Below are 22,105 nucleotides of genomic sequence, written 5' to 3' on the forward strand. Positions count from 1 at the left end.
CAAATAAAAGGGGAGGTGTTATGCCCCCAAATATCCAAGGTTGATGACAGCTTGAATTTTATCACTTCATAAACGAATGCTTCCCTATAATCACTCGATCATAGACCTGTCCCCATTAGGCAAGCAGTAAGTGAATGAAGAATGACTCTTCTGATCCACCTACTCAGGCAGTAAAAAAAGTTGTGGAAAAGTAGAAATGGCTGTCACTCATTGTCCATGCTCAACTGCAGCAGTCATGCCAAGGGGTGCTGGGCGCCACTATCATCGCCTCTTGCTGTACAGTAGTTAGGATACGGTTGGTTGCTGCCCAGCATTGAGGGAGCACTCCATGCCCCTAGTTGTACAGCCAATAAGCATCTGTCTTAGGTGAACGCCCTTCATCGGTACATGCCTCAAGATCATTGCAAGTCTTCCCATCTCTATTTATTTATTTTAAAACATTTTAAAAAGTAATAAAAGAAACAAGTTTTTACCTGTTCATTTTTGAACAAACCACCCTAGCAGGTGTGATTTGCTGCCAGCAAGAGGCCTACCAAAACTTGGGGGGGAGTCCATCCTGGCATTTGACCAGCCCAGTGCTATTGCTACCTTCATACATTGTCCCCTCAGGATCTTATCAGTGTACACTAGCCAGGTCTAATGAAATAAGCTTCCTGGTACAATATGAAGCAGGCAAAGATAGGTCTCTCTCATTGCCAATTAGAGACAGTCCCAGAGAACTTCTAATCAACCCCAAAGTGACCATTTAATCCCATACTGTATGTAGCCTAATGCATATACATGTTAATGTCCAGATAAATCCATGGAAATAAATAAAAGTTCTTTGCTATTATCTTACCTCATGTCTTCTGTGTGGTTATAGGGTAGACACAGTATTTTGCTGAATAATAACCAAGACAGAAGAGGAGAATTCCAGGCTTATAACAGCACACCAAAATTCATTTTACCACTCTGTTTAAAGCTTAACCACAAACAGGCTGGGGGTAATGGTTGCCTGTAGCATCCCTATCACCCTACCCCAAACACCCAAATTGCTCTCATGCCCAACAAACCAAGTTGTCATGGAAAAGTTCCAGAATTAAGGGCTTGCATTAGGTGCCAGAGAGCATAATCCACTAGCAGAACAGGTCTGCAGCTTCCAATCCAGGATCTTTTGTGACTCTCATAATATAGCTTGTCTGTTTACAATATGATAGTGTAACTGTCTATTTATAATACCTACAATGATACAAGATTCTCTGATGGCCATAAGCAGATCTGTTTCATACTGTACCAAAAGTGAATGAATAAGTCCCTTAAAGCAGCCTGTTTCTGAGCATTTGCTTTTTTATCCAGTTTTCAGGTTGGCGATTTGGTTCTCATTATTTTGGATGAACGCCATGACAACTATGTATTATTTACTGTTAGCCCAACTTTGTATTTCTTGCACTCAGAATCTCTCGCTGCACTGGACCTCAAACCAGGTGAGTGTGGTAAGTGTCATAACAGTACAGTGTGTTCTTATAGAATATTCCTAAGGTTTAATTCTTAATATTACTTAATATGAGCATGCATATTTGTGTAAATAAAAACAATGTAAGTTATATTTAATTGTAACACACAAAAATGTTCTTGAAATCATTACAGGTTAGCCTGCAATACAAAAGTTTGGATCCAGAGAATGACATTGAGGGACGATAGCAGCTAGTGCTGTTCTGTGAACCCTTGTAGAAGAATTTACTGAGCATTCCTGAAGGGGACAGAAGTGGTTTGGAGGTGGCATGACCCCTGCGGCAGCGTAAGAGCCACTTACACTATCCAGATGGGCGCTTACACTGCCACAGGAATAAATATGCTGCTGTGGGGCGTAGCCCCATGGAACTCTATGGAGAGGTCCATGGGGTTTCCCTCAAAAAATTATTTTCGGCTTGCTGCACTGAGCAGCAAGCTGCTCTTGGAAGCAGTGCAGTTGCGCCATCCCTGGGCGCTGCTTAACCACCACCACCCCTTAGGATTGCGCTGCCCAGCTATTATTGGATTAGTTTTAATTTTGCTGTTTTAAATAGTATGTTTTAAAGTTGATGTAAGTTGATGTTTTACGAGAGAGGCAATCTATAAATGCAATAAATAGTTTTTTCCCAAGCCTAGATAGTTTCCCCTTGTGATAGCTTTGTGTTCTGTGAAGCATGTACTTCCATGTCCTGCAGGGTGCATGTTTTTCCTGTCTTGACATTAATCTCCGACTGTATCAGAAAAACTAAAAGGGGCGTGTTAACATAGATTGTCGTAGACAGTTTTCATACTCCTTTCCTTTTATCCCTTAGAAGCTCCTTGATCAATTGATCTTGAGCAGCATATATCTAGTGTTGGAGGGATATAAGGACTGAAACAAATCTTGCCACTGACAATGTAGCCTTGGGGTCCCTGTCGCTTAGTAAAAAAGGCATTATGTCAGTCACAGAGGCATTGGATTTGTATATTAAAAGGGGGGAAATATAGTGCGATCGAAGTTCCTCGTAAAAGCGGCATTCCAAAAGGGCATGGGCTAATGTGTCAATAGAGCCAGAAGAGCAAGGGCAGATCCTGTCTGAGTATGGTATATTCAGAATTCTGCCCTGCATTACCATAGAAGGATTAGCATTCAATCTAGCCAAGCAAAAAGCTCTACAGAGACGAGGAGTTGTCAGATAATATGTATAGGCAGGCAGACCACGTGGAGGGGGTATTCCGAAGAACTGGGATGAACAGACGCGACGAGCACGAAAAGTAGTGCTGTTATAATCGAGCTCTTTAATGCGCTTTTTAATTTTGGCAAAAGCTTCAGTTTTCCCAAGATCTGATATCATATCCTGCGAGAAGCCCAGCAACGCCAGTTTCTCATCTAAGATTTTTTGCCATGAGGATTTGAAAGGGTCATGCTTCAGAGAAGCTAGGAACCCCTCAGTGCTAAAGCACAGTTTAAGGTGGAGTTTAAAGGCGGCCAACCACGCCCTAGCTTCAAGTGACATTTGGCCAAACTCGGAACAAAGAGTAACGCCAGCAACACATCGAGGGGCATTTAGGAGTTTTCAAAGGAACTGAAGCAGTGGACGATCTATAGATTCATTGATGACTGTAATCCAGATGGCAACACCAAAGAGGATAATTGGGGTAATTTTCAGGTTAAAAACCTGAATAGCCCCTGGAATATATTTGCCACCTTTGGTGTGAAAAAAATTGACAATAGCACCAACCCCAGGTTTAATTTTGTTGGACACTGCTTTTTGATGGGCATTCCAATTTAGGTTATGGGAAAACAGAATGCCAAGGTAAAAAAACTCCTTGACTTGGTCAACCTCAAAGCCATCTAATACCCAGCGAAAAAGAGGCATTTTTCTCCTCTTAGTGAAGATCATGATCTTAGATTTATGATGGTTTATTTTAAGACCTTCCCTAGAGCAGTACTCAGAAAAAGTTTGCAAAGATCTTTTCAAACCAATTCTTGTGCGGGACAGGAGAACTGCACCGTCAGCATAGAGTAGAATCGGGGTGGAATGGCTTGCAAGCTTTGGGGGGTGGCAAAACTCTGAGAAATTGGTTGCCATATCATTCAGGTATAGATTAAACAAGAGAGGAGCAAGGAGGCAACCTTGTCTAACTCCCTTGGCCAGTTCAAAAGGCTCGGTTAGTTCTCCTTGGTTGCCACAGCGAACCTGAGCTGTGAGGTCAGTATGAAATTGCTGGATAAGCCATAGTAACCTCCTATCCATAGTAGAATGTGATAGTTTCAACCATAGCCTCTCCCTCGGGATGGTATCAAAAGCTCCCTTAAGATCCATAAAACCCGCATAAAGGGTGCCATTTCGGGGGGAGGAATATTTCTCGGCTAGATGGGAGAGCACTAAACAGTGGTCCATGACAGACCAACCCCTTCTGAAGCCAATCTGTATAATACTGTATAATATAATTTTGTATAATAATCATGCCATGAGTAATTGGAATTTTTCTTGTAGCTTCAGGTGCATCTAGACGACCCTGGGTGCTAGGGAAAGTAATGGAAAAAGAATATTGCCAGGCTAAAAAGGTAAGAAAAGTTAACTGAGAATTGGTTCAAGAGGATTACATGATCTTTACTGTTGTGCCTGTATCCTGTTTATAAGTCTGGTGCAGGATTAAGCAGTGGCCCCCGACTTCCTGGGGTTGTGTTTTGCGGCCACGAGGCTGGGGAGTCCGCAATATTGAAAGTAATAAGTGCGGACTTCAACTTTCAATTCAGCTTTGAATGTGCTCCTCATTCCGTTTCCATATATCTTAAAATCAGTTCAGGTTAGCCACCTGTACTGCTATTTATTAATGAAATTGCTCTTGGTCAGCTTTGAAGGTTATAAGCACTTTCTAATGAATATAGATATTGTATTATCTCAGGGTAGTTGCTTGGGAGATATATTGAGCTTCTGCTCACAGCTAATCAACTAATGTTCATCATCAACTGCTGTTCAACGGAGCTGTCTAGTTTCTATCTTTCCCTTTTTAAGTACTTCATTTCTTTAGCATTCTCCTCCTTTGGGATGGATTTAGCTGTATGCATCTCCAGAGAGCAATCTTTTTCCTTGCGTGCCTGAATTCGTTTGCTTCTCAGAAGGAGAACTTGGCCACCGAGAATGTGCAAGGGCATTTGATATATAGTCAACTGCCAGTATTGTGCTGGTGCAAAGTTGTGCCATGGTTAGTGCTGGTGGTGTTGTGCTTAAATAATCTAAATACCAGTCGGAACTGCACTAGAACATCTGCTTCAAAACTGTGAACGGTCACAAAGCCATCAACTCAGCAAATAAGTTTTGGAAGGTAGAATAATGTGATCTTTGAAGACTGGTTCTGATATATCATTCTGAATAATCCTTGTTTTTTTATTTGTTTTTTTCCTCAGGCACAAAACAGATTTAAAGTTCCTCTAGGAACAAAGTTCTACAGAGTAAAAGCAGTGCCATGGAACAAAAAAGTATAACACATGATGGAAAACTCAGCTCATCACCATTTTTTCTGGGTTGGCCTCCAGTGCTCATTCATCACTCCAAGTAGCAGGCCATCGTTTTTTTTATACTGTGGTCACATGACAATGCTGCCCAATACACAACTCCCCCCTTTTTTTTAATGTGTTCCATTTTAGAAGCAAGAATTTCATCAAAATGTCTGGCCTATGTTCCAGTTTTTTTACCTGGATAACTTTAGACGTGTGGACCAAACGAGTTCATTATTTCTGAAAAAACAAATCCTGTTTTATTATGGCTTATTTATTTGCCTGTTAAATACAACATTAGTTCCTATTAGCTGTATAAATGTTAGCTACCATTATTACCAGCATACGTCCTTTTGTGAAATCATTATCAAAGTACTTGCACTCTTTAACAGATTCTTTATAATAAGTATAAATTCATCAGCAATTTAAAGAGGAGTGTTCATTGCATGCGGATAATCATAATTTTCTTCTACATGAGTTTGCCTCAGTAAATGAAAGGTAACACCTGCAACTTGCTTCGCTGCATTAAAAAAGTCCTTTAATATAAAAGAGACAGAAGAAGGAGAAAGGGTATTTGATGGGCTGATATGAATCAGTCAGGTGTAAATCTGCAGTCTTCAGAAGAACTTTTGAATATTTGATCACAGATTTTGAAGGGAAGTAGCTGTGCTCTTGTATTTAAATGAAGCACCTGGGCCTTCCCAAGCCACAGGGAAAAAGTCTTGTATTAATCTATTTGGAAAAATCATATTGATGAAATTGTATTTCATGGCCGAGATTCAGTTAAAAAGAAAAAGAAAAAAAGAATCCATTGTACATTAACTATAAAAAGGTCATTTAAGTTAACAAATTATTGTATTGTAAAAGACATGTAGAATTTTAAAAAAACAATAAAGATTTGAAGCTGTAAATGTCTGAATGGTCTGCATGCTTTTTAAACAACAATGTGGTATAGCAGTTCTATCCAAGACTGTTCTTGTAAATTTAAAATTTAAATGTATACGAATTTTTATGAATATAAAATGCCTGTATTATTCCAAAAAGAAACTGCATTCTGCAATTTTCAGTGTATGGTTGAGGTAATAATTTAAATGACAGTTCATGTTTGCACAGCAAAGCATATAAATAAAATGGTTCGAATAAATTGCTTGGGACAAGGCAAAATAGTGTGTGGGTGCTAATTTTTTTTCTGGCCTCAAAACTGTCCTTCTAATTGTACCTTGTTCTTTTGTGTTATGTAAGAACTATTAGAGAGTGTACTGGCTTATATTTACTTCTAGGAATCTTGCAAGGATGCTACTGGTAGGACATTTTGGAGGACATTGATTCTTAATGGCGCCATGAGTTGGAAGTAACTTTATGGCACTTAACACACACACACACACACACAGAGAGAGAGAGAGAGAGAGAGGAATGCTGTGTTAGATTTCCAGGGGTGCCCTCCTTTGGAATAAATTTCATTCTTCTGTAACCAGATATAACAGTTCAAGCCAGTTTCACTTGTTCACATTTCTGCTAATTTTGGTAACTGTATGATGACCTGGATGGCCCAGGCTAGCCTGATCTTGTCAGATCTCAGAAGCTAAGCAGGGTCAGCCCTGGTTAGTATTTGGATGGGCGACCACCAAGGAATACCAGGGTTGCTGTGCAGAGGCAGGCGATCGCAAACCAGCTCTGTTAGTCTCTTGCCATGAAAACCCCAAAAAAGGGGTCGCCATAAGTTGGCTGCGACTTGACGGCACTTTTCACACACACACACACACACACACACACACATGCTGCTTGGAGGTGGGAGGTAGAAAGATGAAAATCTGCTTCCACCATTATGCTTGTTTTATAGTAAGCAGTGTAATGTAGTAGTTGAAAGTGCTGGACTTGGTGGAAAGTCCCAAGTTTGAATCTCTGTTCTCTGGTTGACTTCAGGTCAGTTACACACTCAGCCTAGTGTGCCTCACAAGATTTTGGGGGAGGAGTGATCCCTTTAAAACCCTTTAAAAGAGACAGAAGAACAAAACTTATTTATTCCAAAGGAGGGCACCTCTGGAAATCTAACACAGCATGGTGGGTGCACCCTCAGAATGGCTGCCACAAAATAGCTGCTGCAGGAAGTGAAGCCAGCCACAAAACAGCTTGCCTTCAGTCTCATGGTGAAGATCCTTGTTTTAAAATTTTTTAAAAAATCTGCACAGCCAATCAAGTCTGCTATGGCCCATCAGAAACCTTGCTGGGCAAAAGCCCCACCTGGCCTTGTTCACTTTAGAAAAAAACTTGGTGGGCACAGGAAAGGTGGTGGGCAGCATGGCGCCCGTGGCCACCATGTTGTGGACCCTTTCTATAAGTCCATAACAGTAAAGTGGAAGCCTGTGGCACATGCCCATCCAACTTGGAAGGAATTCTCTGAATGTCTGAAGCCAGTTTGACGTCATTTCCTAAATTTCTTTCAAAATGTTCTTATAAACTTTACTCCTGAAAAGCCAGCTACTTATGGAACTTTGCTCATTTCTTACTCCAGCCTCTCAGAAGAACTTCAGGAAGTGACTGTTCAAGTAATATTAAGTCATACTTTTAGAATAGACGTTCAATAATGGTCTTGGTTTTTCAAGAATATTTGTCATCTGTTTCATTTTATAGTCTTGGTGTGTATCTAAAATGGAAATTCTGTCAAACGAAACCCTAACATGTTCAGTAATGATTCTGAACAGTCATCTGAAAAATATTTAGTTTACATACTTGCTAGATATTCCAGTCTGGCTAGCTTATGGAATTTTGACTGCTATGTTCTGCCCCCTTGTTTCATCAGGCTCCACAACAACAAAACCAGATCTGTATTTTCATAATTTGAATAAACAGAGCACGCACAAGGAGGAGGATGCACTTAGTTGCCCAATAGTTCCTTTCCATTTTGGATGTGTCATTTCTGTGCATTTTTACAGTTCTCAGTCCCTGGTCTGAAAACAGGTGTTAACTTTTTTCTCTTTGGATCAAATTGGTTGCTAATCAGCCTGACTTTATTACTCTCTTCGCTTCAAAAGAAAATAACAGAAAATAATAAAAGTGAATTGAGGTTAATTTATAAATCTCTTCTCTGAAGTGAAGTTCACTGGGTGATATTGGGTCAACCACTCTCAGGCTAACCGGGTTGTTGTGAGATAAAATTGTTGAAATTATCTTCTGGATTTCCCCTAATTCTCTGGTGGTTTTCTTAAGTACTTATTTAAAAAGCCTAGCAAATAAGCAATTGTCTTCACTAATGTTATTGCTTTGTTTGTACAGAGGATTTCTGTTAAAAGTCAAGGCCAAAGTGGATTGTATAATGTTAATTTTCTGACTTAGTTGAGCTAGATGACATAGCTGTACTACTGCTCTGCTATAATTTTGTGGTCCTATCAAACTAATAGTTTAAGAACACCAAAAGCAATCCTAAATAGGTGTACTCAGAACGGTATTCAGGTATATTCAATGGGTCTTACTCTCAGTAAAGTGTTTTTAGGATTGTACTGCCTGTCTTCAAATATCAGGACATCTTGCTGGCTGACTCTCCAATTATGTGCATCTTAAAAGAAGATTCTGTGTTTCTCCTTTTTGTGTATGTTGGGGTGGTGGTGGATAGAATGGGGCACACATGTTTCTTTTATGCAATTTATAGAAATAATATACAGGACCTGTGTATATAATGTTTATTTATTGGCACACAAATAATTTTGGCAAATGCATGTATTTTACAATAAGAAAAAAAGAAAACATCAGTCACGGGTTTGAGTTATGCAAGGGAGAAGCAGAATCAAAATGGGGTTCTGCTCCAAAGCAGATGAACTGTCTTGTCACTTAACCTTTTCATTCATCACTTCTTTCTCTTGGTCTTTTATCATCTCTGGATCACAAACATCAATAGGCCTCTGAAGTGAGAGCTCTCTTCTCAGTTTAGGTTCTGTTTCCGTAGTGATCCTGGGTCAGGAGAGAAGTCTTATTATTTGTCTTTCTCTCTGATATCCACTATTTTAGTCCCATTGATAAAAGTTTTCATGTTCTTTTGTTTCTTCCTCCTATCTGTGCCTACTCCTGTTTCTGAGGTTAGTCCTACCTTTTCTTATCATCCAAGAAGTGTCATATCTATAAGGTATCTTTCATTTTGCCTCTGGCATGTGGCTTTTTCTTACATATCTGTGATTTCTTACCTTATAATTACCTTCTGGTTTTTCTTCTGTCAGTTTTCTTGTCTTGAAGTGTTTTTTCCACTTTTACAGTAGCTTCCATTGTTGAGCACCACTCAAGCCAACAAGTAGGAATGTTATGCCAACTCTACTCTGAACAAATTAGAACCTGTGGACCACAGATGATGCTATGTGGGGCCCCTGGTGCTTTAGGCTATGCAGAGGTATGGAGGGCATGGTGATTGTCTTTGTATCCCTATTTCTATTTTATCAAAGCTAAGGAAACTATGGTAAAGGTCTTGTTGAGGGCTTTAGTTGCTGGAACTAAATAGCATATTTCAGGGTCATGATAGAGGGCCAAGTCCCCTTCATGCTATCATGTCCTCTTCCTATTCAAATTACCAGCTCTTACTGTGAAATTAGCATCTCCTATGAAGCTTTGTAACAGCGCCAGGGATCAGTCTTTTGCTGTGAGGGCCCTGATACACTCTTGCTATTCATTAACACAAGGTAAATCTATGCTCAGGGTTAACTCAAAATAGCGACTGGAGAGTTTAATATGGGGTAACTGTGATGTGAATATTACTTTGTTGCTAGATTTATTGAGTAGCTTAGCCTGTTCATCTTCACCTCAGCCATATTAGGCTTTTCAGATTGAAGAACAGAGTGGGTGGCTTGCTTTGGCAAAGTGAGGGCTTATTTGGCTTTAGAACTGATCTTTGTCCTCTTCTCAAGCACGGCTAGTAGTTGTGTGTGTGCATCATACTTCATGACTCACATAAGTAGATATTCACAAAGGAAAATACTCTGTAGTCTTTTCTGGACCTCACCATTTTTAAAAGGATCTTGTCTCTTTGTTGTGAACTTAGTGCAAGATGTCACCTCCTTCTGCATGGAATTCTTGCCTCATTCACTTCACAGCTCATTCCCCCTGAGTGCAGTCTGTCCTGGGGCGTTGGATAGGAGGCATAGGCATGAGAGCTCTCCAAAATTCCTCCTGACATTTTGTAAAGCAAAGGTTTAAGCAACCTAAATGTAGGTGTTGCAACTCTTCCCCTTCTAATACCTTTGTATAGACAATTTGTTCCCTGAACTCAATCCTTGTGAATAACATGAGGTATAGTCATGAGCACTCCAGAATTCATCCCGATATTTTCTAATATGTTATTCTTCTCCCTCCAATATCTTTATATATAGAACATATTAACTGCATCTTAAAATGACATCAGGACAACATGGAACACGGAAATGGAAAATACATAGTCTACAAAAGCATATGTTATGGACTTGGCTGAAACTAATCCAATCTACTAGGAACTGGGATCCATGGTAGGGCACCTACCCACTGAGTCCAATCTTGTTACCATTCAATTCCGAGAAACCAAAAAGAGTCATCATGACACTAGTCAATAAGCCCAAAATACAGTTGTGTGACCGTACAGATGACCCAATTGTTCTGGGGTGAGCTTTTTCACTTCAAGGTAGCTGAGTCATTCACCACCTTGCCAAATGGAAATATCTTATTTATATATTTATTTATAGACTTATAAATATCTCTATCCCAGCCAAGGCCAGGCTCAGAGAAGCTTCAGCTGCAGGTGTGGTAAAATGGTTATTTCCACCTTCATTTATACCAGTTCTGTTTTCTTCATCATGTAATTGACTTCATTGCTACAATTGATGCTGTTGATCAATGATGGTTCTTCTCCCTTGAGACCAGTTCTTACTTTTTTCACATGTAACAATCTTCAGCTGTTCCATAAAGCAGTTTCTAACTGCATGGAGTTAACTTGTTCTTTAAAGCTACCTGAACAAGGTCTATGCCGACTTCAGCATTTTGTACAGCAGTTGTGATTGCCATATAAATGAGTACCGTATATTTCTGCTCTTGATTATTTCGCTCATTGATTAGTGTCAAGAAATACCTTTGCTGTAAAGTGATATTAAAAAAAATTAAAAGATCGACTATTATTGTTGGCTTATGTATTCAGTTGCTCCATCAGTGGCCTGAAAAATAAGAGAATGAGAAACAACAACTATAGGTGTGACACAGTTCAAATGAATGCTTTGAAATCTCACTTATTCAGTGGGAAAGGTTTGAGCTCTGCTGAACTTCTTATGGGACTTCAAAGAGTTGAAAGTTGGTTGCTATGTTTTAAAAGCATTTTTTTAAATGGGAAAGTGATAGTGGAAAGTTCTAGAGTGCTTTCTCTGTTAATGTGGGACACTGATCTAGCTTGTTGGTCCTAACCATTGTCCTTGGTGAACTGTTATAGAACACACCACAACCATCCCTTGCAGCTACAAACCACAAGGGTGGATCAATAATGTAAGATGAATTGTGTTTCAGAAAGGTTTGTCTGCCACTAGTGGTCATTTCATTAAACAACTCCAGGTTTCACCAAACCGTTTGAAAACCACTATGCAAACTATACTGACTGCTTTCAGGCCACCCGCAAGTCTCTTTGTAAAAAGGAAAGAAAACTCTGTTAGTGCACACATCTTAATTTTAACATAGTAGCAAATGCTTTGTGTCTGTTTGACTGTCCTGTTTTTGAGAAAGGCATTGCTCAAAATTTGATAATATTGAAATATGGTATTTGTGTGGCTTCCGGTAGCCACATGGGGTCTTCTTAGGGAAAAGGATCAGCCCTCTTAAGTGCTTCCTATTTTTGGCAGCACATAGCTAAAATTACTTGCAACAAAATTAGCTTGTAGCATGGCTCTGCTTACTGACGAAATAAATTTCCCTGACACGCAACAGCTGTCTAAGTGTCATAATAAAAGCAACTTTATTTCCACTCCGTGTCTGTTTTATTGAGTGTTTTATTTTTCTTTGTCAATGGCACCTTGTTCACATTCCATGAACACATGCCTTTTATAGCCAGTTCTGATTTTCCAGTTGTCCGAGCCCTTGTGAGTAGAGTAGCTTACACAGTGAAGTTAAAAAAAAAATGTTTCTGGTGTTCATTAAAATACCAGTTGCTATTTCCTGATGTTCCATTCTAAGTAGAGTTATAGACTTCTAAATCCATTGAAGTTGATGGGCTTCCTAAACAATGTTTTAATTGCTTTTTTATGTTTTGTATGTATTTTAACTTGGCTTTAACAATGTGTGTTATTTGAATTTCCTTTTAAATTAATTGGAAACATGCTTAGTAGCTGTTCTAACATCAATGGTTTGCATTTTCTGTGGTCCATTAAACTAGCAAAAGCTTATACTTGGCTTTCCATTATCTTCTTTAAAAGCAAAAAGATAAATATCAGAAAGGCAGTACTAACTAGTTTATGCACCCTTAGTCACTAAGGGCAAAACCATATATGGCATTGGGGTTTGTAATTTAACTCCAAGATACAGCCCATATAAATTAGGCCTGCAGCACTACAGCGGGTGGTGGGGGAGACACTTTAATTCGTGCCATTTCACCAGTTGAGTTTGAGGTGGATCCAGGCACGATGGAGGGGTGGCTGACTGTTTCCTCTTCTGATGATGTGAGCAATTATATTGGGAATAAAATGCAAAAACGGTGGATCTGACAAAAACTATTAATAAACCTCCCAGCTAATGTAAGTCAACCCTGGACATTTCCTTTCCCAGCTTTTTAACGGAACCATCTGATAACTCATTTTTTGGCAGGAGCAGAAAATTAACTCTGTGTGATCCAAAAGTCCCCAAACCTTTTATAATAACATTGGATTAGATCCTATGAACTATAAATGGGGATATCCAGGGAACTCACCTTCCTTCCCACCCCACAGCATCTTCCTGTGCCTGCCTCACCCCACCCCCCCAAAAAAAACCTGTGCTCATGGTTGGGCAGGCCATACAGGTTTCTTCTCTTGTTACACGTTCCTTTTTCCATACCTATCTCCCCTTCATGTTCTCTCACTCTTGAACTCCTGTTGCAGCCTTCAAAGGACAGGTTTTGGCCTTTTTGACCTTATAGACCAGTGATGGCGAACCTTTTAGAGACCGAGTGCCCAAACTGCAACCCAAAACCCACTTATTTATCGCCAAGTGCCAATGCGGCAATTTAACCTGAATACTGAGGTTTTAGTTTAGAACAGGGGTGGGGAACCTTTTTTCTGCCAAGGGCCATTTGCATATTTATAACATCGTTCGGGGGGCATACCGGGCGTAGATCTCCTGGTGTGTGTGTGTGGGGGGAAGCTAGGGTTGACAGGTCCTCTTCACCACTGGCGGGAGGTTTTGGGGGTGAAGCCTGAGGAGGGCGGGGTTTGGGGAGGAAGACTGCACAGCCATAGAGCCCAATGGCCAAAGTGGCCATTTTCTCCAGGGGAACTGATCTCTATTGGCTGGAGATCAGTTGTAATAGCAGGAGATCTCCAGCCACCACCTGGAGGTTGGCAACCTTAGGGGAGGGTATGCAGAGAAGGCTTGGAGGGTGTCTCAGCTCCCCCAGGTCTTCCCCCTCCTCCCAGGTGGGAAGGCAGCCAGCGGTGGGCCCAGGCAACCAAGGTGCCAGGGGGGCGCAGCTTGCAGCCTGCGGTCGATCTGCAAGGAAGGAAAGAAGGAAGGAAGGAAAGAAAGAAGGAAAGAAGGAAGGACAGAAAGAAGGAAAGAAGGAAGGACAGAAAGAAGTAAGGAAAGAAGGAAGGAAGGAATGAAGGACAGAAAGAAGGAAGGAAAGAAGGACGGAAAGGAAGAAGGAAGGGAAGAAAGAGGACAGATAGAAGGAAGGAAGGAATGAAGGACAGAAAGAAGGAAGGAAGGAAAGAATGAAGGACAGAAAGAAGGCAGAAAGGAAGCATGGAAAGGAGAGAGAGAGGGGGGAGGGGGAGGGAGAGGGGGGGAGGGAGGGAGAGGGGGGAGGGAGGGGGAGGGAAAGGGAGGGAGAGAGAGGGAAAGAGAGGGAAAGAGAGAGAGAGAGAGAAGGGGAAAGAGAGAGAGAGAAGGGGAAAGAGAGAGAGAGAGAGGGAAAGAGAGAGAGAGAGAGAGAAGGGGAAAGAGAGAGAGAGAGAGAGAGAGAGAGAGAAGGGGAAAGAGAAAGAGAAGGGGGAAGGGGAAGGGGAAGGGGAAAGAGAAGGGGAAGGGGAAAGAGAAAGAGAAGGGGAAAGAGAAGGGGAAAGAAAGAGAAGGGGAAAGAAAGAGAAGGGGAAGGGGAAAGAGAAAGAGAAGGGGAAAGAGAAAGAGAAGGGGAAGGGGAAGGAGAAAGAGAAGGGGAAAGAGAAAGAGAAGGGGAAAGAGAAAGAGAAGGGGAAAGAAAGAGAAGGGGAAAGAAAGAGAAAGAGAAGGGGAAAGAGAAGGGGAAGGAGAAAGAGAAGGGGAAAGAGAAAGAGAAGGGGAAAGAGAAAGAGAAGGGGAAGGAGAAAGAGAAGGGGAAAGAGACGGGGAAAGAGAAGGGGAAAGAGGAGAGAAAGAATAGGAGAGTGACTGAAAAAGGAAGAAAAGAGAGAAAAGCCTTCACACACAGCCGGCTCCCTGCGACCGGGCTTCAGCTTTCCCACCTCTCCCCCCCCCCCAAGTCCACAAAAGTCCTCCACCTGATCGGCTCCCACGCGGATGCTCCGGCCCCGGGAGGGAGCGATTGGCTTTTTCCTCTTATTCCCCCCCGTCCCTCCCTCCCTCCCTCCCTCTGCGGCGGCCGAGAGAGGTTTCAACCCCTGTGCCGCGCGGCGTGCAGGGACGCTTCGCCTTCCCGGCTTGGGGGAAGCGTCTTCCTCCCTCCCGCCTCCCGCCTCCCGCCTCCTCTTGCCGATGGCGAGAGGGGATTTAAAGGGGCCGCAGCATTCCTGCACGCTGCGGCTTCAGAGAGGGCCGTGCTGCGCTGCGTTTCTCTGGCAGCTGCAGCGGAGCCCAGGCTGGGCCAGAGGCTCCGGGGGCTGCTTGGGCGCAAATCCCGCCGGCCGCCACCGCAGCACGCCCCCCCCCCCCGCACGGGCCGCTCCCGCTCCCCGGCTCCGCTTCACAGGCCGCTCGGCTGGGCAGAACCGGGGCGGCGGCGGCGGCTCCTCTTGGCCAAGCGGGGGAGGCGCCGCAGGTGGCGGCCCGGCCTTCAGGGGCCTTTTGCAGCGGGCGGGCGGGCGGGCGGGCCCTGAGGGCGACTGCTGCCGGCTCGCCCGCTGTCCCCGCCCCCAATCCGTAGTCGCTGCGGACCGCCCGTGGCGCGGGGCCAGGCAAAGCCGCGCCTCGGCCCCTCGCCTCCAGCCCGGGAAGGGAAGGGGAAGGAAGGCTGCTTCCCCGGGGGCTGAGTGGAGGCGGCCGGGCGCGTGCCAGCAGAGAGGGCTACGCGTGCCAGAGTCGGCACGCGTGCCATAGGTTCGCCAACACGGTTATAGACCTTATTTATTATCCTCCTTTTTAATGGTTTTCTCTGCAAAGACTGGCCTTCCCTAGGTATTCTTATGGGTACGTCCCTGGGCCCAAACCCCATTCTCTAACCTTTTTGGGACTCACTGTCTGACCTTAACAAGCCTAGTTGCTGGCATAACATATTTGATGCTACACTAGATACACTTAAAATCACAATTCAGAAGGCAATAATACTTTAAAGGCAAATCAGACACATTCCTGTGATTGTCTTCTCTTAAGTTGCAATAATTGGTCTGTGCATTCAAGGAACAAAAAGCCAAAACCAGCAACACATAGCCTGGCCAGAAGGGCCACTTCGAGTATGGTAGACTGGATTTATCATATGAAGAGCTGTAAAATCTGGGTCATCCTGAGTAGCCACTTCAAAACCTGCCATTTGCACATTTTCTCCCACATACCTGACTTGCATTGCACTACTTCACTGCCCAGTTCTTCCTAGTCACCAGTCTATTTTCTGCCCATTTTCCTTTCTCCTCCAGTTTATTAACACCTATTCGCTTCTTTTCATCCTAATCCATTGCACCTCTAAATGCATCAGAAGGACTAATAATGTTATATGCTTCCCAGAAATAGGGGGCCATGAACGTACACAAAAACTAGCAGGGCTGCATCACTCTCTGTTTAGAAGACTTCCCCCACAAACACACCTCCTTTTGTAATGAGAGCTTCATACGTCTCCATTTTAGGCAGTTATTAAAGCTAAGAATAGTAAGGGAAAGGTCCAACTAGCTTCTTAGTGATAATAATCTTGAAAGGCAAGATAGAAGTAACCCAAAAAAGAAAGACTGGGTTGTGAAAACAGCCCAGAAGCAAGTCAGGCCAGAGCTGCTCAGTGATGAAGTTCCCAGTGAACCTGGACTCACCGTAACCACCTCCCACGCTGCCCCGAGCAGCCCAGTCAGCAATGTGGAAGGAGGTAATTGGTGAGTCTAGCCCATTGTCACCACTGCTGTACATAATCCAAGCTGCATAGTATGGCCACTCTATTGTATATAAAGCATTCAACTTTAATGTTTATACAACATCAGTATTCCTCACATCAAAAGCATCTAACATGGTATGTAAAGAAAAAACACCTGTGTTTCTCCACAACCAGCGTACTTATATCTATAATAACTATGTAAATATACATGAAGCTATTTCATATTATCAATACAATATTTATACAATTTTTAAAAGACAATATATATATATTCATAGATGGCTTGTCGCCTATATAGAGTAAGGTCTCATAGACCACCAATGGCTTTTAGCCTATATGAAGTGTTGTTTATAGTCTCATAAATCAGTCTCATGTGGAGAGTCCAGAAAATGCCAACAAGACGGACACTCTCCTCCAGAGGCACATCAAACCGTTTCGTGTGATACACTTCCTCAGTTGTATTCCAAAATCTTGATCTTGTGTTTCAGGCGTATACTTTCTTGCCCAGATCTTTTTACAGTAGCTACTGCTTACAATGTTCTCTTACAGTTTGTTATCCACAGGAACAGAGAACATTGCAGTAGCTACTGTAAAAAGATCTGGGCAAGAAAGTATACGCCTGAAACACAGGAACATTTGTGGCTAGAAGAATCTGAAGAAGCTCTTGCCTGCATCAAAATTAACATTCCTTCTAACCTGCTTAATCCATCCAGCAGTGCCCTCCCAAGATCCCCCAATAGATTTTTTAAGGTCACTACTTAAGCAAATCCCCATTAGCTTCCACGACTATAATCATAATATGATATTTTACAACAATGTAAGGGGAGATGGACATTAATTAAAGAAAGGTTTCAAGTATAAAGCCTCTGAATATAAGAACTACTCTTGTTCAGCTTCTACATTTCTGATGTTAACAATTCATAGAAACTCAATTACACAGACACCTGGGCCTGATGGTTATGAGAAATCACTGTTTTCAGTTCATTTTCTTTGAGGGCCCTCTTGGAAATATGGAAGCTCCACCTAATGAGGAAAGTGGGCTATGGTCCTAGTTTGCAGAGAATATGTTTTAGGACTGAGCTCTTAGGAACTTTTCAGGGTATCTTTTCCTACAGTGTGGTAGGATCCACTAGGAGGTGAATTATTTAACAATGCAATCTCCACTGATGAGAGGATCCAGCCTGTTTTTTTTTTTTGGGGGGGAAGAACAGTAACGTGATGTAATTGTTGAGTTTCCATTTGAATAGAAAGGCTCAACACTGAAAGACACCAATTCAATGGCTTTCAGCTGAAAATGTATTTATTCAGTTGTGTTTATTAGTAAGCCTATATTTAGGTCTCTGTTTGGCTAAGTTTGTGTAACCCACTAGTGAACAAGACAGGTTTTACAACTGTGATATACAATGTTGGTGTTATTGAGGGTTTTTGTTTCTTTTTGGACACACATCATTCTTCCTTTTAGCTAAGACAGCCAAAGATAATCTTGAAACAGCTGGATCAATTGCTTGCCTGATTTCAGTTACAGGCAGCTTGCGGGAAGCTTGTTTTATGACTAGCCCAACATTCGTATGATCTAATCGGGCATTTTAATTGCTGAACATAGGAATATGTCCAGTGCTTCCAAGTAAGTCAGATGATCGGGCCACATGGCCAAGTGTTGTTTACTTTCACAGAAAGCAGCTCTCTAAGAACTAAGGTAGACAACTTCCTTGGCCTGCAGTCCATTAACTGGAAATGTTACAAACAGTCCCTTTCACCCTTTTATAGGAAAATTTCATGGGAACATCTGAGCATCTTCCTTTTCACAAACAAGCTGTTTTCATTTCATCAGCCCACAAACTCGAAGCTCAAGGTCCACACCCACACCCGAGACCTTTAACTTGGCCACTGACAATGGTTGTTTCATTGCTGATGGTTCACTGCCCTAAATTTATTATCCACACACATGGGCCCTTCACCCCGAACACATTTTTTTTATTATTTATTTATTTATTATATAAATTTTTATTATATTTTCAAACATACAAAAATAATACAAACAAAAAGTATAACAATATAGAAAACTACATAATAAGAATGATATATATATATATATATATATATATATATATATATATATATATATATATATATATATATATATATATATATATATAAGTTAAAAGAAAAACCCAAAATACATTCATTACATTCTTATTACATTTATCCTACCCATTTTATTCCCACCACCCTCCACCAATGTACCCTTAATCCCTCCCACCACCGTGTTGAACTTTCGGAGAAGTGTCTAAACAGTTTATTAATACATTTTTTTAACAATAATCTAAATTACCAAAAAACGAATCTACAACTCGTTCACTATATTAATAAAATTCATTTTTACCAGCTTGTCCCAATATGCGAAGGCTTTTGACCACATAGTTTTAAATTCTTCCACATCCTTCCCATGAAGGGAATCTGTTAATTTAGTCATCCGCATATATAACCATATTTTTTTCTCTCCAGTCCTTAATTAGAGGTCTATTTACTAGCTTCCAGGATTTTGCAATAATATTCCTAGCCGCTGCAAAACTATATTGACATATGACTCTATCATTCCTATTCATATTATCTTTAGGGATTCCTAATAAGCAAAAAGCTGGATCCATATTTATGTTGGTATTAATCAAATTGTTGGTCTCCCTTACTACCTTTCTCCAAAACTTTTTAATGTTTTTACAAACCCACCAGGCATGCATAAAAGTTCCTTTTTCCATTCCACATTTCCAACAAAAATCAGAATTTCCCACTTTAAATTTACTAACCATCACTGGTGTAATATACCATCTATAAAACATCTTATGTAAATTCTCTCTTATTTCATTAGTGATTGTGAATTTAAATTCTGTTTTCCATAATCTTTCCCAAACCTCAAGATTAATATTATACCCCAAATCTCTCATCCATTTTATCATGACTGGTTTAATCCTCTGTCGCTCTAAGTTTGTTTCAATTATAAATGTATACATCCTTGCTATCTGACCTTTATTTCCCATGTTTAATATCTCTTCCAATCTAGATTTATTTCTATTAAACCCTGTTAATTTATCTTTATTAAATATATCCTTTAATTTATAACACATAAACCAATCTCCAATCTTGAGTTCTTCTCTTGTTTTAAGAATCCAAGTATCACCACTATCCTCGATAATATCCCTATAGTTACCTATATCCAAATTAAGCTGCGTTCCCCTTTTCATAAATGCTTCTATAGGATTAATCCACCCTGGTGTTTTAACTTCCCAACATCTTTTATACCTTTTCCAAATCTGTAACAAACTATTCCTAACAACATGAGAATTAAAATCTCTGTTTACTTTATCTTTATCATACCATAAATATGCATGCCAGCCAAATCTTATATTAAAACCTTCCATTTCCAGCAATCTAGGATTCTCTAATAGTATCCAATTCCTTAACCAACCAAAACAAGCTGCTTCATAATACATTCTTAAATCTGGAAGACACAAGTCTCCAGTTTCTTTTAATTCAATTAAATTGTGATAAGCTATCCTATGTCTTTCTTTTCCCCATAAAAAGTTTAAAATTTCCTTCTTCCAGACTTTAAAAATCTTTACTCCTTTTATAATTGGCAAGTTCTGAAATAAAAAAAGCATCTTTGGTAATACCATCATTTTGATTACTGAGATCCGTCCCCATAACGATAACGGTATCTTCTCCCATTGCTTAAGATCTTTAACAATTTGTTGCCAAATTTTTACATAATTGTTCTGAAATAAATTAAGATTATTTGAAGTTAACCATATTCCTAAATACCTGAATTTAGATTCAATAATAAACCCTGTTTTACTAGTTAAATCTGCTTGCTGTGATAGAGTCATATTCTTTACCAAAATTTTCGTTTTGCTCCTATTTATTTTAAATCCTGCAAGCTTTCCATAGACCTCTACAATGTTATTCCATTTTTCCATTTGACAATTAGGATTAGTCAAAATACATACTAAATCATCCGCATATGCTTTTACCTTATAATGATTTCTCCCAATTCTTATACCTACAATATTATCATCTTGTCTAAACCTATTCAATAAAACTTCTAAAACTAAAATAAACAATAAAGGTGAAAGAGGGCAACCTTGTCTGGTGCCCTTTTGAATTTCTAATTGTGGTGATAGTACTCCATTAACCATAAGTCTAGCTGTTTGTTGAGTATATATACTCTCAATTGCTGTTTTAAAACCACTACCCAATCCCATATGTTCCAATATTTTTTTCATAAATTTCCAATTAACATTATCAAAAGCTTTCTCTGCATCTAAAAAGATCATAGCCATTGGGGTTGGAGTATACTCTGAGTGTTCTAATAAATCTATCACCATTCTAACATTTTGACTGATCATTCTACCAGGTAAAAAACCAGTTTGATCTTCAGGTATATAATCATTTAATACCTTTTTTAGCCTTGTGGCTAAAACATCAACAAATAATTTGTAATCATTATTTAATAACGAAATAGGTCTATAATTCTTAACTTCCAACAAATCTGTATCCAATTTTGGTATTAATGCTATATTTGCTTGTTCCCAAGTTTGTGGAATAGAACCATTCTGTAAACATAAATTCATAACCTTCAATAAATGTGGAGATATCTGTTCTTCAAAAGTTTTATAATAAAATGCCGTAAATCCATCCGAACCTGGAGATTTATTTAACTTACTTTTACCAATTGCTTTCTTTAATTCCTCAGGGGTTATAAATAAATCTAAATAATCCTTCTGTTCCTGTGATATACCTTTCCAATAAAATTGTTTCAGATAAACATCCATTTCTTTGTCTGAGGCTGGTTTTTCTCTATATAAGTTTGTATAATATTCTACAAATGTCTCCATTATTTTCTGTTTATCAGTTATTGTTTTTCCTTCTTTCCTTATTCTTACTATTGGCATCTTTTTCTCCCTTTGTTTAAGCTGCCAGGCTAACAACTTACCAGGATTATTAGCATGTTCAAACATTTTTTGCCTATTAAACATAATTTTATTTTCCATTTCCGTTGTTATTAATAACTCATGTTGTTGTTGTAACCTTTTCAAGTTGTTAACCTTTTCTTGCTTAAATAATTTATCTTGAGCTTTTTTATTTGTGTTTCTTTAACTTAATTTTCTCCAATATTATTTTCTTTTGTTTTTCTTTCATCTTAACCACCTCGTATTTTGTTGAATCAAAAGTCCTCTAATTACTGCTTTACCAGCATCCCATACCGTCGTGTCTATAACCCCCTTATCAACATTTTCAATGAAATAATTTTGGATATCTATTTTTAATTTTTCTACAATCTTTTTATTTTTTAATAAATAATCATTTACTGACCATGGTCTATGTTTCTTATCATCTATCTTGATTTTTATCATAATGGCATTATGATCAGATAATACCCTAGGTGATATCTCCGGGCTATCTGAAATATTCATTAAATTTTAGAAAGCCATATCATATCTATTCTTGAGTGGGTAAGATGTCTGTGTGAAAAATATGTATAACCCTTCTTACCTCCATTTATACGTCTCCAGATATCAAACATTTCCCATTGGTTCGTCATATTAGAAAAAATACCAGGCAACCTACCCTCACATTTCAGTTTCTTTTTCTTTACAGATCTGTCCAGTTTTGGTTCTAATTCCCCATTAAAGTCCCCCATCCAAATAATTTCCTCAGTACCATGCCAA

General features: G+C 40.1%; 1 protein-coding gene across 2 annotated transcripts in view; it reads left to right on the forward strand.

Annotated features, from left to right (window-relative positions):
• Positions 1 to 5,048, forward strand: part of RB1CC1 (RB1 inducible coiled-coil 1) — a 71,709-nt gene extending 66,661 nt beyond the window's left edge. The window contains exons 22-24 of one of the 2 annotated variants that reach the window (XM_056854076.1): positions 1,336 to 1,472; positions 3,972 to 4,042; positions 4,886 to 5,048. In XM_056854076.1, coding sequence (XP_056710054.1) covers positions 1,336 to 1,472; positions 3,972 to 4,042; positions 4,886 to 4,963 — 286 coding nt within the window. In that variant the 3' untranslated portion in view covers positions 4,964 to 5,048. The remainder of the gene's footprint in view (positions 1 to 1,335; positions 1,473 to 3,971; positions 4,043 to 4,885) is intronic. The other variant, XM_056854077.1, reaches the window with a different exon arrangement.
• Positions 5,049 to 22,105: the final 17,057 nt, after the last annotated feature.

The sequence above is a fragment of the Euleptes europaea genome, chromosome 8 (assembly GCF_029931775.1).
Source record: "Euleptes europaea isolate rEulEur1 chromosome 8, rEulEur1.hap1, whole genome shotgun sequence".
In the NCBI taxonomy this organism is placed as follows: Eukaryota; Metazoa; Chordata; class Lepidosauria; order Squamata; family Sphaerodactylidae; genus Euleptes; species Euleptes europaea.